Below are 19,074 nucleotides of genomic sequence, written 5' to 3'. Positions count from 1 at the left end.
TCCAGGGTGCATGCAAACCACTGGTTACTCTGGCTCCTCCAGTGACCACTCACGGATCCTGCCGACAACGCCAAATTGTCATGGCAAAAATGAGCATATCAGGTCTTAGACACCTCAAGTGTAAGCAGTAAAGAAGCTTCAACATCCAGGAAGAGAGAAGATCATCAACAGAGTTTCAAGTCTCCATCCTATGCAGTTCTAAACTTCATACATCACACATTAGTCTTATAACTTTCTGTTGCTGGGCAGAACATTCTTCACCCTCAGGCTACTGCTCCCAGCACTCGTCTCCTTTTCTGGAAACCTTTTCCCTTTTCAGCACTTTGATAAGCAGCTATGAGCATGAAGTGACTCTGGGTCACTACAGAGTGGGATGGTCTGCTGTTAGACAATAACTGACCTTGGAGCAGTTCTGCAAACACTTCAAGACAAAACATATATGTGAGACAAAGTTTGAACAACAGACAATCTTTTAAACATTCTTCAAAAGTACACTGAGTACAAGTTACTATTATAACTAGGTAAAATGCTAAGGATTAAATGTAATCTTCATTTAATAAAACTTGATTTTCCATCACAGATGCTTCCTCAGACACCCAGTACAACAGTTTATAATTTTAATTATTTATTTATTTACACACATAATTTCTAAATCTAAAGCATCTTTTTCATAAAACAGTGCAGTTTTTACAGTGTAAAGTCAGTAAATCATCGCAGGACCTTCACATTCAGAAGAGGTTAAAATACAGGAAGTAGAAAGTAGCATAAACTACTTTAAACTGAATACTACACTGAATAAGGCTTTTGATGTGATAATGTGTTTTTTTTTCTGTATGACTGGTTATAGTCTTAGTCCGAAGTGACGTATTTCTGGCATTTTGAGAATTGACAGTTAACTCTCAATGTTTTATAACATTAAAAAGTGAACTTTAAGATCCCTAAAGCACTCCAGCTTGTCAACGTCTTCATTTATTCAGCATATCTGCAGGTTTTAAAACTCAAATAAAACCTGAAGGCTTTTATTTGAGGCACTGATAACATAATCCAAACCTCACACAAAAGTTTCTTTAACAAAATATAATTTCATTATAAATATTTTCCAAACGGCAATGTTAATATGCACAAACCAGTAAAGGTTCACAAATAGTTTTTCATCAGCTTATCCTAAGTGCAAAAAATCTTCACCATAGAATCAATACATTTATACATCCAACAATATTAGGTTAATTACACCCTTGTGCAAACAGCGCATGAACAAAGAACATATAGTGACTATTTGTGAGTCTGCAACAGCCATGTTGCAGACATGCTGCTACTGTGAGAGACTGTGCCATCCCTCACATACTGGGCAGGCTCCCTGGGGAATGTAGCCCGTCAGGTTCAGGTTTCAGGTTTTCTTTAATGTGGTTAAATCCTTTTAGATTCTGTGCACACAGGGCGACTACATGTATTACTCGTTTGTTTTCTTTTTTTTACTGTTTTTTGAACTTTTTGGGAGTTCATCCAAAGAACCCTTCAGCTTCAGAAAGAGCTTCACAGTTTACACAGAGGAGCAGCTTTTAGCTCTACGAGACAAGCCAGAGATTCCAGGTGAATTATGGAGGAAAGGGAGAGGCTGTAGAGTGGGACAAAAGCTCCAGGAGAGAAAATGAAGGTACATGTGAAACGTCCGTTCCTTCTCCAATAAGATTGATGAGCTTACGGGGTTGATCTAGCTGCAGCAGGAGTATAGGGAGTGGACCCTCATGTTTCAGACATGGGCGACTGAAGTGACACCAGACTCTGTGGTTGCCCTGGATGGATTTGGATGAGTGCGGTACGAAGAATGGAGGGCGACTGGTGGTGTTTATTAAAGAGAGATGGTGCAACCCAGCGCACATCTCTGCACTAAAGACATTGAGTTACTTCCTATTTGCAAAAGACTCTATTACATCCCCAGGAGTTTTTGCACGTTATTGTGTTTAATGTGTACATCCCTCCCTCTGCTGATGCAGACTCAGCAGTCCCTCTTTCTCCTCACTGGGGACTTTAATCGCGCTCCACTCTCTTCTACTCTCCCTACTTTCACCCAGTACGTGAAGTGCCATACCAGGGCGGACAAGATGCTGGTCTTGCTGTATGCTGCTTAACAAGTGAATTTCCCTGCTGTGAGATCAATAAAGTTTGATCTCTATCTTTATCCCTTTACAGCTACATTACTGTTTCATCTGCTTGTTCAGCAGGAACTGTGTATGAATGACCCATGGTTCTTTTTTTATACATCACGAATCCACCAGCACCAAAAGCAACAAGAAGCAAACTAAGAGCTGACAGACCAACTGCCAGTCCAACATGTCCGTCCTTGATTCCTCCATCAGCTTTGTTGATGCTTCCAGCTATAAGATCTGCAGATCAAAATCAGATGTGAAATATCAGATGTAAGGTAGATAATATAAATAACAAGCCATTTCCTACTCAAACTCATGTAAACCATTTTTTGGGGTTACTGACACTCTTAAGTTTAAATATTAAGGATATACTGAGTCCAAAACTAATACTAAATCCAAAAAGGTCAAACCTAACTTCCTATTTTTTATGCTGTAACAAGATTAATCACGAAAGTCTACTGTATTTTTTAATATTGTGACTCAAGAGTTACTTTTAGGTCTATTATTTGTACCTATGAATTAATGCATTTATTGTTAGATAATTCTCATTGGCTGGGGCACATTATTTATTCAGTTCAGCTGTTTTCATCCCATCACATTGCAACTCATCCTCACAATGACAAATTATGAAAAATCAGATTAAGTATGACACTAGAAACATGCTAAAAACTCTTATTGCACATTTGAGTTTTTCGCTGCAATTCCTTGTGGTATTAGGAGGCAGTTGGCTGCAGGGCTAAAATCTCTACAATCAAGTCAGGAATGTTCTGCTTTCCTTAAAATCTTGTGGAAAAAAAATTGGGAATCAGACATCAAGTCTATCTGACAGTGAGCAGCTTCTTCATCTCACCAGTGCATTTAAATATTTTAGCCTGACCTGGCACAGTCCGCTTAATTGCCTTTAACTCAAAGTAACAGCACACATGACTTTTTTGTTTAATGCGACTCCTTGATGATCTTTATTTCATGTTACCGTTTAATTTAGGTCACGTAAATTGTGACTTAAATTTGATAATGGAAAATAACTTTAGGGTTAATGCTGAAATACCACAGGAGCATTTTTTTGGCAAATACGTCTGCAGAGAGAGAAAATGATGTATAGCCTGAACAAGTCAGATTTTTGACAAAACAATTTTGATATGGCCATTATGCACATTTGTATTTTTCTACATGGTCATATTCCTAATCATAACCACCCAACTGTTATCAAACTCACCTGAGTCTGTAACTGTCAGTCTGATGACGTTGATGGGCTCAGACTTAATAAAACCTCTTATCATGCGTCTCCGCTCCCTCTCCTTGACTCGACACTCGTATGTTCCATGGTCGCTGCTGTTCACGTTCCTCAGAATCAAAGACACATTACCATCCTTCATCGGTCTGTCCAGGAGGTCCACTCGGTTAACAAAGGATGGATGCTGGAAAGTGTTGTGAATGCGCCCACCACGAACAAAAAAGACGTACTGTGATGGTGTCAGGTCAGGTCTGGTCCACTCTACAGCAATGAAGTGTTTGGAGACAGGAGCCTGACACGGTAGAGTCATGTTTTGTCCAGGGTGGACGGTGATGTTCAGCTGACCTGAGGGACATAAACATACTAAACAAAGGCTTAAATTATCTGAATAAAACACCTGCCTCCATCTGAGGACTCTCACCCTCCAAACCAGCCAATAAACCTAATTGCTGCCAATCCAGAATGTACTACAAACTTTCTCATCAAACTGTATTAAATTGAAAAGTTTGACCAAATCCAATGTTTTCTAGAAAGAAAAAAAAAGGTTTCTGAGGATACCTGCTTACTAATAGTGTCTTGACAGTATAAAAAAAACAACAACAACTTGTTTTTCTTTATAATAACAATTCTAAAACAAATTTGCAATTAGATTAAATTCTCGTCTGACATCATTATTCTTTATTGATGATGATTTTCTTGAAGTTCAAATTTGAAATGGGTTAATATTTTTAACCAATTTTATCACTTCACCACCAGCAAAACTACTATTAAAAGACTTTATCCACTTGATGAGGTCATTGGTAAATGCAGCTTTGTGAGGCTTAATGAAAACAATAACTTAGTATGTACGATAGAGGTCAACATCTTTTGTAGCAATTCAAAATGCTCATTTGCTCTAATTTATGGAGTAAGTCTTGGTAGAATGACATAACCTCTAAAGGAGGGTTCACTCGTGAAGCTGGTCAAATACTTCAAACTGCAGTATGAACATTTTCTTATTTATGTGTAACATTGCAAAATTCAAACACCAGTTTACTTGTCTAGATGTAACACTTGGCTCTGAATCATCCTGTGACTGACTAGCTTGTGGCCACAGTGGTGCACCTAGTATCAGTCCACATGATAATGTGTTGCAGCAGATAAAGTTACATGTTGTAATCTTCACAAGATGAACACAGGTTAATGTGAGGGGAAACACATCTCAATGGTGAAAAGTAATTGGACACAAAAGTTTGACCGAGTAGGAATAATCTTCGGTCAAAATGTTTTAAAATTACTTGTGACTGTCAACTGGTAGTTGGTACAGTGACCCTCTCTTCCCAACTAGATGTTGAAGTGTCCCTGGGCAAGACACTGAACCCCCAACAGCCCATTCCCAATCCCGAGTCGTACAGTGCCGGTCCCAAGCCCGGTAGAAATTGGGGAGGCTGCGTCAGGAAGGGAATCTGGTGTAAAAACTGTGCCAAATCAACATGCGGACTAAGGACCAAAAAACAAAAAAGGGACTCTCAACTGGTGCCAGTCTTCCAAATGCATCAGTGGTTGCTCAATCGTAGTGATGTAGATAGAGGTCAGGAACCACATTACCTTCCCTTGTCAATATCATGTTCTATATTAAACAAGATGCTTGTTTCACTGCAATTTAGCTTGAAGTTGGATTTAGATGTTTGCAGGACATCTTTATTTGTGATCATAGTAATTTAGGGATCATTTTGTGTTACTCAATACGGATATAATGACGTTGTACTGTATAAGCCTATAGTTCATGGTATTTTCACAGAATTATTATGAGTTATCAGTCACCCGGGTAGGGATGGGGTTAACTGGTTGCATAGCATGTGCATCAAACTGACAGCTATACTATCAGTGCCAGAAATCAACTTTGTCTCCTTAAGAACATAAAGCAGCTTTCAGACACTGTCTCAACCTGATTAACAAATGTAGTATGAAGGCCGTAATAGCTTCTTTGACTACATTGCATGATTATTTTGTTTTTTATCTAAAGGTTGTGCATATAGTAGGAGCAAGCACAGACGTCAGGAAAAGCAGTTTGAATTGTCACTCAAAAAAAAAATGACGACGCTATTGGAAAAAAGCTATTACACCTTATTGGTACATGTTACATGATTTTATTCCAAAACATCTGCATGTATTGAGTGGACTCAAATGATTATACAGTTGCTTTAAAATAATTAGAAAACACCATAAAGAAAAGGAGGAAATAAGGGTAATGGGAAAAGTTATTTATTAGCCCACGTTGTCCACGCTGCATATGGAGATGGTCACTAACTTTAGTCCGTCAGTTTACTATGTTTTATTTTAATCACTACGCTTCACCCACGGATCGTGGGGTAAAGAAAACACTTGTGCAACGACTGAAATGTTTTTGTCTGCAATGCTCACAAAGCCGACGGCCCTTTAATGTTATTGAAGACGATCTTCACTAAATGTCTAAATATATAACGTTACACTGTCTGGGCAGCAACTGATTTAGAAACTGGTTCAGAAACTGGTTCAGAAACTGGTAGGCCACTAACCACTCTTCGAGGCCAGCTGCCCACTAGCCGAGCGAAGTTATTCTCGGCAACCCACTCGATATGTAGCTAACTGAGTCGGATACCCGCTAGCTGGCCTCGGGATAGTGATTAGCTGAGTTAGCAGGCTAAAGCTTGAAGGTTAGCTTTCTGCTAATGCTAACGCTGTCTGCTATTTAGTTTTCTGTTGAGGAGTAAATATTAACTCAGCGCTGTTCTCCCGAAGACACACGCTCATGAATAAACACAGCGGGAATAAGAATGTTCTACAAAGAGCCTCATACTGCACCATCTTCCCAGGTTTACATTCTTTAGCTACTTCCTCAACATTTCCTTATTCTGTCATCGACACGGGTTAATCCCCCTGAAGACCCGGCGAGACGGGAAATAAAGTCAGTGAACACTACGCACCCTCAGGAAGGCAGAAACAAGCAGTTGGGCTTTATCGTGCACAAAAAGAGGGGCGAAATTGAAGTGGTTATGTTTAAACAAGGTAACAATAAAACCTCTACCACACTGATCAGTCGTGTTATTTCGCTGTGTCTTATTAGAACCGACTCAGCGTTTATTTGCTGTAACAAGTCGAATAAAAATATTTCTAAAAACTGTTTCATTATGGTTTCACATTTATTAAATCCATACATATGTAACACCATGAAGAAGTCGACCACTGGATGTCGCCATTTTGACTTTATTGTACTGATGCTAAAATGTTATTTTATTTATGTGATTTAGTGCTTCAAAAAACTTCCACCATCACTGACAGTGTTTGTCATTGTTACCTCAGTCTCTCCAGGCCTCTCAGAGCTGGTTTCAGTTCTTCCTAACTACCTAGTTAGGTTTTTTGTACCTTGTTGATGAATATGGGACCAATATCCCAACAATACAACAGCAGCAGATAATGATACTTCTAGAAAACTGCAGTGAATTACAGTGAGCAGCCGTAAATTACAGGATCAGCATGGATGGATGAACATGGCAGCACAGTAGTGGACTGGTTAGTGCTGTGAATGTCTCTCTGTGTTGGCCCTGAGACAGACTGGATAAGAGGTTAAAGATGATGGATGGACAATCAACCTCATGTTCGGACCTGGACGTCCTCAGAAAGTGTGTTGTCCTCAGTCACATTTAACGTTGAGTGATGTCTACAGTCAGATCTGGTTAGACCAGCTGCTGATGCTCCTACAGGTCCCTTCAAAGGCAGCACCAGCAGATGGAGGTTAGATAGAAACTGATTTAAAGTACTAGAAGAGACTTTTGAGTTGGTTTTGTCAGTCAAACTGCTGTTACAAAGAGGACAGAGTGACCTGTTATCTGTGGAGCTGTTACCTGAATCATCCAGCAGGTGGCAGCACATCATCGTATTCACATGGTCTGATTCCAATATTGGAGGAAAAGTGTGAATCAGATCTGCCTGTTTAGTTTCTGTCTGTTTCTCTGCTCATGTTATTTCCTGATTTCTCTCTGTGTGAAAACCACTGTGGTTCTGACTGTGACTTGAAGACTGTAACTGAATGATGACGGCAGATTAGAGCAGAGTGAATCATTATTCAGGTAGTTGTGGATTTCTCTTCTGACATAGTGGTTAAAGTGCGATGAAGCTGATCAGATGGAAGAATGAGACATGGTTTTGTATTAAAGTGCACACTGAGCATTAACCACACACAGGTGCTGTACATCCAAAACTTTATGCAAAGAGCTCATTTTACAGTCAATATAAATGAAGGAGTACAGGGAGGCAATTCCAAAAAAAAGTGTGACACACAAATCCCAGTGAATGAGCCAGTGTTGACAGATGATAACATTTGTGTAATAAAACGTAACAGGTAACAAGACAGGAAGTAAAACAACTACAGACAACAGCAACTGAACAATGAAAAGAATCAAGACTGAGCCTGAAATGAAACTCATGGAATAAACGTCTGTGGACAGTGACTCTGTCATCACTGTGACTCTGTACACAGACATCACCACATGTTGGGTTTCTTCCCAGTCTTTACTGCAGCTGTCTTCATGTCTGATTGTTTTAATAAATGTTAGGTGGACACATACAATATACACATAGATACAAACACACTCAACCCACTGTACCTCCTGAACCACACAGTTCCGCCTTTAGTAAAGAGGATTTTTTAGTATTTGTCCTTTCAGCTTATCCTGCGAGTTCAGGGTCACCACAGCGATAAACACTAATAATACAATAGTAAAATGCAGTTTACGAGGGATCATTGGCCCCTCCCTGACGCAAACCACCTCAATCTATACCGGGGGACAGTCCATGAATGACTGCCTTATTAACTGAGATACAGCCGCCCCCTCACCTTTAATACATTTATCCAAAGTGAGTTAAAGTCAAACCAGGAGCAACTTGTGGTTCAGTGTCTTCATCAAAAACACCTGTTGATCAGAGGAGATGTTCAGTCAGCTTTATCTCCTGAACCACAGTTACCCACAACATTGTGACAATAAGTTAAAAACTGAATAAAATAAAGTTAAATTAAAATGAGATATAATAATATTAAACACATAAAAGTAAACAAAAAAATACAAATTGACCAAAATCAAAACAGACCTCCAACAGTCTTCTCCACTTTCCTTCCTCTAGCAAACAGGTTAAAGGTCAGTTTGGTTGACCTTGGTTAGGAGTCTGTCTCAACATTCTTGTGTGTGTGCTGCAAGTTTTTCATGTAAAATTTACTAACAAAGAAACTCTTAATGAAGAGTGTTATTTATGCAAGAGTACACATTGTACAAATATGTGTATATACATACAATGTGTACAAATTTGTGTGGATTTAGTTTCAGCAAGACACATCAGCAAGACAAACTTTCAGGAGTAAAGGGATCTGAGATACTTTACACCTGCTGGATACCTGCTTGTTTAAAATGAGGTTTGTATAAATGCTGCTTGATGACTTTTCTCAGGATCACGAAAACAATAACAGAAACTTGCATAACAATGACTGACACAGCACCAGCCACTCCAAAATAATCACTCTGCTTTCCTCCATCCTCATCTTCTCCATCCTCAGTGCCTCCAGCTCCACCACCTGTGAGAAGAGAATGAGATGTGAGGTGTGAGGTGTCAGGTAGGTGATGAATCCATTTCCTCTTCAAACTCCTGTCAGACATTATCTACTGCACTTTGATCCCATCACTCATAGCAGCTGTTTGCTACAAAGTCTCATCAGCAACATCTTTAGAAAACACAAACATCTGATCTGTGATGGTTCACTCTCACATCAACAACCAGGAAGCAGCTTCACCTCTGATCCACACACACACACACACACACACACACACACACACACTCACCTGAGTCAACGACTATAAGGTGAATGGTGATAATGAGCTTGGAGCTGCCTCCATATCCAACATAACACTCATATGTTCCAGTATCTTTGATGGTGACGTTCTTTAGAATCACAGAAGCGTCTCCGTCCTTTATGTGTTGATCTTTCAGCTTCACTCGATTCTTAAAAGATGGATGCTGGTTGTCATCATACACAAGTTCGTCTCTAAAGAAGAAGATAAAACCCTCTGACTTCAGGTTAGGTCTGATCCACTTTACCAGTTTGATGTCAGCATCTCTGGGACCGTGACACTGGAGAAGGACATCTTCTCTAGTATGTGTTTTTATCTCTTCCAGGGAAAAACAGGAAGTAAAAGTCAGTAAAACCTTTTAATAAAGTATTTTTATTTTGATCAGTTCATTTTCAAACCATTTTACAGACTAAAGACTAAAATACCTTCACACCTGAACTCAGTTTACCACACATTTTATGATTCTACCCAGGTTACATCACATGTAGTTCTAAATTTTTGTTCTCTCTTTTTCCCTTTAACTGAAAATTGACACAGAATATATGTTATTACTAATATGACTGACAGGTTCTTGTGAAGCCGGGTCTAGAAAGGGTCTGATCATTCTTGGAACTTGTAATGGCTGCTTTTTCACTTTCCTGTATGTGAAGTCTTGTTGGTTTATCACTTGAGTGGTTAGATGATCAGTTTATTCTGTCCTGAAGAAATCTGTGTGTCTTCAGTCTATCAGGTTTTGTATTAAGGCAAGTGAAGAGACGGTGAGAGGGAATAAACTCATAAAGCAAAGTTTAGGGATTCACAAAAATAAGCAGGCATATGGCAGGTAGTAAATCCTGAACAAAAAATGTAAACACAGACCATCCACCCGACTGAACACAAGAGATAATAACTAAGAAAACAAGACCAAACATTGACAACAGAAGCAACACACTGTAAACATTAATTAACCCTAGCGAAAAAACTAAGGAATAAAATAAGACACGGGCCAAAACTTGACTACAAACGGAGAAACCAAACTAACACTCAGAAAAAGACTAGGGAGACAAAATGAACAGGAACAAACCAAACCTCAGACCAAAGTTACCAAGAAACAGAGTCCAAGTCACAAGAGTCAGAGTTACTCGTAGTAACTAATAGCACAGGTCAGGTAACTCATGAGTTTGAGGGGAACAGTAAACAATAATGACTGATAATGAAAGGTAAAGCTGGTGAAAAGGACAGTGACCGGAAGGTGGACAAAAGGCTACCAAATGAAAGGACAAGGCAGGAAGTGGAAGTGAGGGCCAGATCGTGACACAGTCACAGTTGTTCATCACTTTGAGGAAACCCTGTGTTAATTCCTGCTGACACGAACTGATTAACAGGAAGATCAACGTCTTAATTCGAGCAGATTTATGGAGTCAGGTGAAAAGTTGTTTATCAGTTGTTTTTGATTTTATTTTCTCATTTCCTTTCCTTTTTGAATGTGTCTTTTGACAACTTCACATCATGTTGGAAACACGTGTTTCCAACAATAGAAGTAATAAAAATGTAATGAAAGAATCTGCTCGGTGAGAAGGTGGAGAGCTTCAAAGTTGGGATAATGTGCATGTTTGTTCAAATCGAACACTTTCTTTTATACAAGAGTTTCTTGCACTAAATTGGAAACCATCCCATGAAAACTTGGACCAACACTGTTTCAGTGCTTTTAGAGAATCACAGCTATTAATAGTCACAGTAAATGTGTTTCTTTTCTCTGTAACTCTAACACACCCAGAGACAAAATGGCACAGAAACTTCCTGTGAGCAAATGAATCAGAACATATTTTCTACACAGTTACAGCATGAAAGTGTATGAAACAGGTTTATCTAGTTTTATCATGCTGCTGCTCACAGATTCTTACATTGAGTCAAACCTAGTTTAATGTAAAAGATTATGTGGAGTCTGTGAAACGCACAGTTTTTCTCATCTGGCTCTGAGGAGGTATGTATCAGTCCACCATTGAGACTGAAAGGACTCGACAACTTTTGTACAGTATGTATTTTAATGAGTGATGATTAGATGTGAGTTGTCAAAATGAACACAAAAATATGAGATGAGTCTTTAGGACACACAAAACATATCTATCTCAAACTTACTGCTGCTCTGAAGGCTTCCTTATTTAGGGAAAGTAACTAAATGTGCCTTACACTCTGCTGTCATGCACCACTGCCTCAGAGAATTCAGAAAGCCAACAAACCGTCATTACACAAACCCACATCTACAGTATGTCCACTAAACCTGAAACCACCGTGACACCAGTAACCAAGCTTTTATCTTTAGGAAGTGGTATAAAGTCTAACCGGGATTTTCTCCTCCATAAATCTGCTCCTATGTGCACTTTCATTTCAGACAGTCCCTTGATACTTTATACAGGGGAAGAGACAAAATCTGCTGAGCAAGTTTATAGCGTAATAACCTACAAAAGCTAAGTTACCACAGTCAATGACTCACAGTTAAAGCGGTTTCTTCTGGTTTCCTAACTCTCAGTAAACAAGTGTTACCTTACCTTTAGTGGCTGAACATATCAGGAAAGCTGTGAGAAGACTCACGCTGAAAGTCCATTTTGGAGCAAACATATTTTTTAATTGTTTTATGTAGCTTCTGGAACACATTGCACTTGTTAAAAGGTGTTCAGACATAGTCCAACATTAGTAGGAGCATCATGATGCAATAATTCTGGTGGTGTGTTTTTTTCTGGGTTCCTTCTTTACCACATCCAAGCAAGATTCCTCAGAGAAAGGCTGACACTGTGGCGAGCTGTTAGGTAAATTGTTACTCAAAAATGACAGAGTCACTGGAGTCTCGTTAAAAGGTTTTTACTTGCAGCAAGGAGTCGATAAATGCACAGCAAAAGTACAGGATTGACTGCTGAAACAGTACAAGCACCTCTTTATATATTCTCAACAGCGTTGTTCCAGCCCTCTGATCTTATCAGCAGGGAAGACCTCCACACAGTGTGTGTGTGTGTGTGTGTGTGTGTGTGTGTGTGTGTGTGTGTGTGTGTTGCGAGCAGTTCTCTCTGCTGAATCACCTGCGGCTTTAGTTAGCAGATGTGCAATTTTACACTCAGTAAAATGAGAACAAAGCAAAGCACACATTTCTCATGGTTGAAGACCTTTTCATTAAGGTCACTTACAACAATCAATGCATAAAACCAGTCAGTCCTTCAGGCTTCACGGATTTCTTCCTGCCACTGTAATCAGATTTATGCAGTCTTGGGACTGTATGTGTTACTCTTGAGTTTAAATAATTACAAATATATACAATATTACAATTTTTTTGTCCTTTCAGTTTATCCCTTGATTCAGGGTCACCACAGCGGATCATTTGGCACAGGAAGACACAGATTGCATTCACTGTCGTACATATGATAAAGCATTTAACAAAGGCCAAGAAAAACTCACTTTGGATAAATGTATCAAATGACTAAAGTCAAACCAGGACTTGTCACAATAAGTAAAAAACAGAATAAAATGAGCTCTTCCTAATGTACAAATCCAGTTTCTAAGTTTCCAAGTGTGTAAGACTCCTTGGCATTGCTCATGGGAGGGGGGCAGATGGAGCTCACATGTTTTCATAGAAAAACAATACAATAGAAAAACTTTACAATATTTTTGCTACATCCCATCTATTAAGTTACCAGCAAAGTAAACATAAATCCAAACCAAGAAAAAAAGTCAATATAAAAAGGTAAAATGTGAAAAAGTTTCACTCAAGTCGGTCATTGCATTAGCTTAAAAAAAAAAAAGATTGAAAAAGTCGCACACACAGCGGATCATTGACCACATGTTGATTTGGCAGGTTTTACGCCAGATACCCTTCCTGACGCAGCCCGGTCTATTTCTACCGGGCTTGGACCAGCACTGCATAGGTGAGGAGGGGAATGGGCTGTTAGGGGATCAGTAACTTGCCCAGGTTGACTGAGCTACAGCTGCCCATATATACAATATTACAATAATTACAATGATTAAAAAACACAGTATAGCATGTAGCATACTGGAACATTTCATAGACTAATGAGAAATACTATTTCAACAACAGAATCATTTCAAATAAACTGTTTCTTCTGACTGACGCTTCCAACCAGAGAAATACCTCCAGGTTTTTAGTCGGATGCCCTTCCTGACACAACCCTCTGCATTTATTCAGACTTGGGACTTGGCACAGGAAGACACAGATTGCATTCACTGTAGTACATATGATAACAAAGCATTTAACAAAGGCCAAGAAAAACTCACTTTGGATAAATGTATCCAATGACTAAAGTCAAACCAGGAGCAACTTGTGGTTCTTTATCTCCTGAATTAAAATGAGATATAATAAAATTAAACCCATAAAAAGGAAACAACAACAAAAAAAATAAAAAACAATAAAAATAGGCTTTACCTCATTAATTCTCTCTCAGAGAATGAGAACAACCATCATAACTCAGTCACTGCTGGATGAAGAACTCAAAAAATGTAATAAAATAAAAGTACAAATACTACAGTAAAATTTTGTTTGGGTAAGTTGTATAAGTACCCGATAACATTTCTACTTAAGTACATGATTTATATTATGCTTAAAGAATTAAAAGTAAAGGGGACACATCTCAGGTTCCTATTGACAGGAAGATATAAAAATGGAATTCAAAAGCAGGTTTACACACACACACACACACACACACACACACACACACACGAGACCCCATATGCCTGAAGCGCATCATTGTGATGCAGCTGTACACAAAGCTGCATCATGCTACCATGTGTAGTTTGAGATATTGCAGTTTAAACATCACTCCCATAGACTTTCCATTCATAAAAATAATCACATTCATATTCATAATAAATACAGTACATTAGCTGTCAGCACCAAGCCCATCTCTCCCAAACATGCTTAAACAAGTTACACTTCGAACCATGTTTGCAGCTGTTAGCATTTAGGACTTATAGCATTTCAAAAAAACGGACGGAAGAATCCGGAAAAATAATAAAATGAAATACTGGAAACAACATTAGTGAGCAATCACACAAATTGCTTTTTAAAATTACATAAACATTTTTGTGCATTTAAGAAGTGAGTAAATTTCCTGCTCCTGATTAATAAGTGGACGGCAGTGGATTCAACATGATTCTGTTACATGTTGCAAAGTGCACATGGACCAGATTTTGAAAATGGCTAAAAAAATGTGTTGGCACATTCTTTACATGGTACAAGACCTTTAGTGCATTTTAAATGAGGTAGTTATGTTGGTTTCAATTAGCTCTATTTTGTAACTTTGAAATCATAATAAATAATATTAATCCAATCAAACTGTCTTGTTTTTGTCACTAAAATTGAAATGATTTCATAGTTTCACACACAGAAGCTCCATTTAATGCAAACAACATCCATAGTTCTTTTTCGACTGTATTGAGCAGAAATGTAAGGTCCAATTAGTTTTTATCTTTGTTGTTTCCACTAAAAATGAATTGTTCTGCACAGAGGGAGCCAGAAGAAGAAAAGGATGTTGACTTCTAAATGGACCTTCTGTGTGTGTCTCCTCACATGTCTCCTAAACTGGTCTTTCTCTGGCCCAATAACACAAAGCTCCAACACCATCATGAAGTTTGCAATAGATACCTCATGTCTCCACTGGGGGTTTTTCTTCCTCCACCTCCTCAATTTTCACTTCAGGTTTAGAATTCAAATCTTGGAGCTCATGATCAGCTGCTTCATCAGCAGGACATTGGTGATTATGCTGATTGAGTCTTCTGCATCTTCTATAGATCATAAAACCAATAACAACAACAACAACAAGCACTGTAACAACTACCAGTCCAACATGTCCATGCTTTCCTCTGTCCATGTTTCCTCCATCCTCAGTGTCTCTAGCTCCATCCCCTGTGAGAAGAGAATGAGATGTGAGGTGTGAGGTGTCAGGTAAGTGATGAATCCATTTCCTCTTCAAACTCCTGTCAGACATTATCTACTGCACTTTGATCCCATCACTCATAGCAGCTGTTTGCTACAAAGTCTCATCAGCAACATCTTTAGAAAACACAAACATCTGATCTGTGATGGTTCACTCTCACATCAACAACCAGGAAGCAGCTTCATCTCTGATACACACACACACACTCACCTGAGTCGATAACTGTCATTGTGATGTTGCTGATGAGCTGAGGTTGTGGTTGTGTGTTGCTGTTTCTAACATAACACTCATATGTTCCAGTGTCACTAATCTTCACTTTCTTCAGAATCACAGAAACGTCTCCGTCCTTCATCTCTGGATCTCTCAGCTCCACTCGGTTCTTAAACGATGGATGCTGGAGGTTGTCAGACATGCTCCCATGTCTACAATCAAAGACGTCTTCCTCCAGGTCCAGTCTCCTCCACACTAACAGCTCAATGTCTCCACCTCTGTGATCCAGACACTGAAGAGTAACATCATCTCCAGTCTTCACTGTGATCTGTTGATGGTCTAAACAAAAACCATAAAATCCAGATCAAAACACAAAGTAAACATCAGTAAAACAGTTGATGAGGTCAAATTCACACAGCTCTAAAGTCACAACTTGGATCAGTGCAGTTTGTTGACATGATGTGGAAAAATCCTGACCAACAGTGATGTGGAAGAAGCTGCACTTCAAACTCACCTGAGTCTTTAACCTTTAGGTGGACGCTGCTGATGAACTGAAGACTGTTTCCTGTTATTCTAACATTACACTCATATGTTCCAATGTCTTTGATGGTAACGTTCTTCAGAATCACAGATGCGTCTCCGTCCTTCATCTGTGGATCTCTCAGCTCCACTCGACCATGAAAAGATGGATGCTGGTAGTTTTCATATGTACGATCGTCCCTGAAGAAGAAGACAGAACCTTCTGATTCCAGATCAGGTCTGATCCACTCTACAAATACGATGTCAGCAGCTCTGGGACCCAGACACAGAAGAAGGACGTCTTCTCCAGGTTGGACTGTTTTCACTTGTGGATCAGAATTAAAACAGAAAAAAAGCAAGTGTCAGTAAAAATATTATTTAGGACACATTTGTTATTTTGATCATTTAACATTAAACCTTTTTAAACGTGAAGCTCATGATCTGAAATATCAAAGATAAATCCAAAGGTTGAATCATATCAACTGAACTTCTTTTCCTTGGTTAGAAATGTTGCTATTATTCAAGCAGCTTCTTCAGTCTGAGTAAAGTGGATGGTGAACCCAGTTATATCATCAAGAGAATTTTTTAGAAAACACCACATCTGTTCACAAAGTAGACTTTGTTCCACACGAGCCTGAATAAGCTCATTAAGGTGGGAGGTGGGAAGAGGGTGGAGTCATCAAGGTGTAACGATTACGACCCTAATTCCCTAAACCCCTAAGATGGGGGTCGATGGGTGTGGCCCTCTTGGTGGATGTGTGAAGTGGTTTTCATCTTCCTGGGGACGGATGACATAAATGGCTTCACCTACTCCTCTCTCATACCATCTGTCTTTGATGTCATCCTCAAACGAGCGTCCTTTTGTCCTTCAGGTGTAGGTACACTGCTGATTCTGGTCCTGAGGTGTTGCTTCTCCTGTGCAGAGGCTGTTTGGTTTCTCCAATGTAGAGCTCTGAGCTGTCTTCACTGCAGAGGACTGCACACACTATGTTGCTCTTCTTGTATTTAGATGTTTAGTCTTTCGAGTGGAAAAGTATTTGTCTCAGGTTGTTGGTGGGTTTGAAGTGAACAGGTATGTGGTATTTTCTGAAGATCCCTTTGATGATATAACTGGGTTCCCCAGCCACTTTATTCAGATTGAAGAAGCTGCTTGAATAAGTAGAGAAATGTTTCTAACCAAGGAAAAGATGGACAGTTGATATGATTCAACCTTTGGATAAACAAACATGACATATCAGTGATGAAGTTTTTAAAAAATAACTGTGACTGTAAAAATTAATAAAATACATTCACATGTAGATGAGTCATTTTCACTCATCCAATATGTAAAAACAAATATGACTTTAAAGCAGCCACTTATTTTGAAATGGCTAAAATAAGTAAAACTAAGATTTTATTATTAATTTTTAAATCAGCTGGTACAAATGTTCTTTCATCAAAAAACAAGGATAATTTTTATAAACTTATAACTTATAAACATGAGGATGCAAACGTTTGTGCCCAACTGTAGTTTAAACACATTCCTAGTTCAGCTGTGTGAACCAGACTCTGTCATTTGAAACGAAATGAGGTTTAATCGTGTAGTTCTGATGTTAAATGTACTAAAACCAGAGGAAGGACTGACATCTGAGACCTGGACCATGAAGCTCGTTCTCTAACATTTCTCATAGATAACTGTGAGCATGAAGCTGGTTATTAACTGGCTCTGAGTTTCCTCTGACTACAAACACAATGTTCATTACAGAAACACTGTAAAAACTGGTCAAAGCATCAGCAGCAAGTGATGGTCAACAATGTAAATATAATCACATTACTATGAAAGGAAGTGGTATAAATATTAGAAAGAAAATTTCTATTTAGTATTGAGAGTATGTGGTCTGTAACTAATGACTACTTTAATTATTAATTATTTTACTAATCAAACTGCTTTAAATGTCTTTTATTCACACAACAACTTAGTGTGGACAGAGAGGGAGGTGGAAGTGTGAAAGGGGCCTTGTAGAAAATCCACCTGTTCAAACTGTGTGAATGTAAGTGAAGCTTCCTGTTGTTCCAGGAACATGTTAAAGACGATGTTAAAACATGTTAAAGTGTTTGATGAGGATCTCACAGACCAACAGAAACTTCAGTCCACTCACTTTAGAGCAAATAAAGAAAGGACCATTGTTCCACAAAGACTCAGGAAAGAAACACATCAGGTAGTTCTTTACATTTAGTGCCTCATTCCTCTTTATCTGGAGTCTTTTTCAACTAAAAACAGCCACTGATTTCCAGTAGGATTCACTGTCTAAGTCATTAACAGCAGTTGTTCTCTGATCAAAGCTTCTGTTCCACATGGAAACAACAGCTCTGAATCCATTTGACCCACTGTGTTTATCTGACTGCTTCCTGTAGAAATGAACCAAATGTTCATTATTCCTGAGTAAATACCTGATATGTCAACTTTCTGCTTCCTGTCTCACACTGATCCTCTGAACGTGTGTTTAACTTTAAACTGAGATTAAAAAGAAAACGAAACTAACAGCTCGAAGGGTGCGGTCATCTTTAACAAAAAACAAACAAATAAATACATACATACATACATACATACATACATACATAAACCTGCACAAACATGTTCTAGAGTTTTTCTCTGTGCTGCAGTAACATTAAGATTAACACTCTGAATAAACCCGGAGCTGTGTGTCACTGAGACACAGTTAACGTGGTTCCTCTTTCTGTTTTCAGGAAATGTTAAGGCCTAACGCGACCCAGCTTACCGTCAGAGACAGACATGTTCAGGAGACACGTGAGGAGACACACACAGAAGATCTATCCAGAAGAAGACATCCTTTACTTGTTCTGGCTCCTACTGTGATGGAAAAAAATCATTTGTTAGTGGAAACAACAAAGATCTGGTCATGATCTGGTCATTTTGCTACTGCGTAGTTACGCTCCAAAGAAGGAAGTGACGTTTCAGTTTCTTCGCGCAGTTACGCCGTGACGTAAGAGTACGTGCTCTTTTTCAGTCGGGATCCCATGTGTTGCATTACTGCCATCTTCTGGTTTAACTCTCTCCCTACATGTTCTATATTGTTCGATTCTTGAGATCAGTCCTGTTCTATTTTTCAAAATGCATAACGCGCCTCTACATTGATTATTTGGCTCCAACATGACCTTTAACCCCACACTTAACAGTCCTTGTTTTT

The 19,074-nt window shown here is 38.9% G+C and overlaps 1 protein-coding gene across 2 annotated transcripts; it reads right to left on the bottom strand.

Moving 5' to 3' along the window:
- Nucleotides 1–7,584: 7,584 nt before the first annotated feature.
- On the bottom strand, nucleotides 7,585–18,839 carry LOC137137918 (coxsackievirus and adenovirus receptor-like). 2 transcript variants are annotated; one of them, XR_010915853.1, is made up of 5 exons: nucleotides 18,646–18,839; nucleotides 15,882–16,211; nucleotides 15,368–15,706; nucleotides 9,231–15,126; nucleotides 7,585–8,965 (listed from the first exon to the last, which is right to left on the bottom strand). XR_010915853.1 is itself a non-coding variant. In XM_067524743.1 (4 exons), the coding sequence occupies exons 1-4, from the start codon at nucleotides 18,659–18,661 to the stop codon at nucleotides 14,867–14,869; spliced, it is 945 nt and encodes a 314-aa protein (XP_067380844.1). In that variant the 5' UTR covers nucleotides 18,662–18,839; the 3' UTR covers nucleotides 7,585–14,866. The 2 variants fall into 2 exon arrangements, 1 of the variants encoding a protein (XP_067380844.1); XM_067524743.1 differs by having other exon boundaries at nucleotides 7,585–15,126.
- Nucleotides 18,840–19,074: the final 235 nt, after the last annotated feature.

Source organism: Channa argus, chromosome 12 (genome assembly GCF_033026475.1).
Source record: "Channa argus isolate prfri chromosome 12, Channa argus male v1.0, whole genome shotgun sequence".
Classification (NCBI taxonomy): domain Eukaryota; kingdom Metazoa; phylum Chordata; class Actinopteri; order Anabantiformes; family Channidae; genus Channa; species Channa argus.
Note: the sequence above shows the minus strand (reverse complement) of the source record. Positions and strands in the feature narration are given on the sequence as shown.